The sequence below is a fragment of the Malania oleifera genome, chromosome 8 (assembly GCF_029873635.1).
Source record: "Malania oleifera isolate guangnan ecotype guangnan chromosome 8, ASM2987363v1, whole genome shotgun sequence".
In the NCBI taxonomy this organism is placed as follows: domain Eukaryota; kingdom Viridiplantae; phylum Streptophyta; class Magnoliopsida; order Santalales; family Ximeniaceae; genus Malania; species Malania oleifera.
The window spans coordinates 56,092,389-56,095,885 of record NC_080424.1 but is presented as its reverse complement, the minus strand read 5'-3'; the positions used below and the strand labels follow the sequence as shown (position 1 = coordinate 56,095,885).

General features: G+C 35.2%; 1 protein-coding gene across 1 annotated transcript; it reads left to right on the top strand.

The window, feature by feature from the left end:
- Positions 1-1,902: 1,902 nt before the first annotated feature.
- Positions 1,903-2,620, top strand: LOC131162292 (DNA-directed RNA polymerase subunit alpha-like). The gene is given in 4 exon segments (XM_058118604.1): positions 1,903-2,118; positions 2,121-2,540; positions 2,542-2,580; positions 2,582-2,620. Coding segments are annotated over 4 exon segments (714 nt in total).
- Positions 2,621-3,497: the final 877 nt, after the last annotated feature.

Sequence of the window (3,497 nt, the reverse complement as noted above, 5' to 3'; positions counted from 1 at the left end):
TGCAGTCTGGTTCGATCGACCGAACATGCATTTTAGGTGCATTTCAGTCCTAATCCCTTTGTATATAAACCCTATTCATATGATGACTAAATTTAAGAAGATAGGGCATATTTTTGTGTAATATAGGGGGTCCTATGGTTAGTCTAAGGCATTTGAGAATTAACCCCAAAAATTTGGCGTCGGTCGACTCCCTAAGGTCCAGCTATGGTCATTGAGCTTATCTATCCTATCATGCATGAAATGCATTAATTATTACAGACCATATAAGATTACAGATCCAAATGATAAATATAAAAACATAATACAACTTGAAATATAAATCGATCTTCATGCACAACTCCTTTGTAATTCCATGGAATACACCGGGATATGCTCGTTCAAGTGCTCTTATAGCTTCCACCTCTCATCTTTCAACCGTGCTTAGAAACATACACATGTTCATACACTTAGCACAAAGATGAGATACTATGGTTTGTCATAATCAAAACAAGAGACAGACTCAAAAATTCAACAGTCAATGCTCAATCAATGTTTTTTATAAATGCCAATAGGGTATATTTATGGCCAAGGAGACGAGTAAGTCATTGGCTAGCTGTTGGGCATTAATGGAGAGAAGACAAAGCAAAAACTAGCCATTATTGCACATTTATTACGGTTTATCTTCGTCAGTTAGTCAATGAGTACCCTGCTCTCATCGACGAGTCACCTGCACTGAGAGAATGTAAATAACTACTAATTTCGTTTGTCGACAAGTCAAAACACGTTCATCGACAAGTCACTTGTCGATGAGTCCCCTGTATTTGTCGACTAGTCTCCTAGGCAGATCCTCATGTAAGGCTACTGGATTCTACCAATGAATTATATTAAATCTAATGAAGCTTTAGGCTTGTCCAAATGAGGTCTGAAAGAGTGTAAAATGTCTTGTTTGATAAAACAAAGTTTGAAATCTCGTTTGACATCTTATGCACTTAGCGTGACTCGGTATGCATGTGAAAACATATTTTGATGTCCTATACTAACATGAACTTATATGCATATGCATTTCTGATCTCTTGCAAGGTGTTCTTACATGCACATTATAAGCACAAAGAGTTACAAAAACTTTCCTACCTCACACACACAACCCAACATACATGAAAATAAAAACAAGTCTTCATATAAAATTTGGTTGGTTATGCTTTGGGTGTTCAATGAGTATACTTTGGCCAAGTCTTCTGCCTATTGCTTCTTCAATGGGTTGTTTGCTCATTTTTCTTTCTTTGACCTATTTCAACCTGTACTGAACTTGAATTCATATATTAGACAACCTAAGAAACACTAATGGGTTGTTATCATCAAAACTTACTGGAATGGGAAACTTTAGCCACTAAGGCTAACACCACATATCTCTAACTCATATTTATGAAATGATAAAATATGGCAAAGCCTAGACCAAGAATTGGTTCATGTAGGAATGGATGTATTGGTTTACGTAAAAGTGCACATACACGTAGAATACCAATGCTAGTTATTCATGTTCAAGCAAGTTTCAACAATACCATTGTCACTGTTACAGATGTACGAGGTCAGGTGATTTCTTAGTCCTTCAAGGGTACTTGTGGATTCAGGAGTACAAGAAGAGGGACACCACTTCCTGCTTAAACTGCAGCAAGAAATGCTATTTGTACAGTATTAGATCAAGGTATGCAACAACCCTCAATAGAGATGCAGCGTTACAAACTATTCGTAGGAGTAGTATACTATTAAGTTTCGTACGAGATGTAATCCCACTATTAAGTTTCATACAAAATGTAATCCCTATGCCACATAATGGTTGTAGACCTCCTAAAAAAATATGTGTATAGAAATATGAATAAATTTCAAGAGAAAAAAATGATTCAATGATGTAAGCAAAATATTACTATGGTTCGAGAGAAAGTAACAATAACTACTCGAACATTACAATGGAAGTGTGTGGAATCAAGAGTAGATAATAACTGTCTTTATTATGGACGTTTTATTATTTTTCCACCTATGAAAGGTCGAGCTAACACAAGAGGCATTGCAACGCAAAGAGTTTTGCTTAGAGAAATGGAAGGAACATGTATCACACGTGCCAAATCTGAGAAAATACCACATTAATATATTCTACTATAGTTGGTGTTCAAGAATCAATACATGAAATTTTAATGAATTTGAAAGAAATTTTATTAAAAAATAATTTGTATGGAACTTGCAACGCATCTGTTTGTGTTAGGGGCCCTAGATATATAACTACTCAAGATATCATTTAACCGCCTTCTGTGGAAATTGTTGATAATACACAGCACATAGCCAATTTGATTGAACCAATTGATTTTTGTATTGAATTACAAATCAAGAGGAATCATGGATATCATCTAAAAATGCCAAATAACTTTCAAGACGGAAGTTATCCCATAGATGTTGTATTCATGCCTGTTTGAAATGCAAATCATAGTATTCATTCCTATGGAAATGGGAATGAAAAACAAAAGATAGTTTTTCTCGAAATATGGACAAACAAAAGTTTAACTCCAAAAAAAAAAAGCACTTAATGAAGCCTCTCAACTTTTAATTGATTTATTTATTCCTTTTCTACATGGGGAAGAAGAAAACTTAAATTTAGAAGACAATCAACACAAGGTTTGTGATACCCTATGGAAGAAAGTCTTAAAAGAATTAGATGTTACTACCCGTATCAACAAGGTGCACCTTTCTTTTCAGGAGTCTTCCCATAAGAACTTCATGGTTAAGCGTGCTTGGCTTGGAGTAATCTTGGGATGGCTGACCTTTTGGGCAATTTTCTCAGGAAGTATGTGAGTGATGACAAAACACACTAAAAATGACACATGTTTGTCTTTGGGGCCATTCATTAGTTTGATAAGGCCCGCACCCCTATTTTCTGGTCCAGGTGGAGAAGGAGAGACGCAGTGCTCCCTAACAGACCTAGGTTGGGGCGTTACAAAATGGTATCAGAGCAATTACCCAACCGAAAGTGTGATGAGATTCACATCGCCTGGGTTTGGAAATGTGGGTTCGCAACGAGGATGTTACGTTCTGTAAGTGGGGGAGAATGTGAAACCCCATGGAAGAAAGCCTAAAAGGATTAGATGTTATTACCTATATCAACAAGGTGCACATTTCTTTTCGAGAGTCTTCCTATAAGGACTCCACAGTTAAGCGTGCTTGGCTTGGAGTAATCTTGGGATGGGTAACCTTCTAAGAAGTTTTCTCACGAAGTGTGTGAGTGAGGACAAAACATATTTAAAAGGACACGTGTTGGTCTGTGGGACCAGTCTATTATTTTATGTAACAATAATAGAACATTTATATTAATTGATATCTTTATAGACTATTATTTTTAATACTATGCTTTTTGTTCAATTAATAATACCCAATTACAAAATTTTATTCTAATTAAAAATAAATTTAACCTTTTTTATCTCAAAAGTTCTTTTATATTTTTGGATTTATTCTTAATATTTTTTTTTACTTAA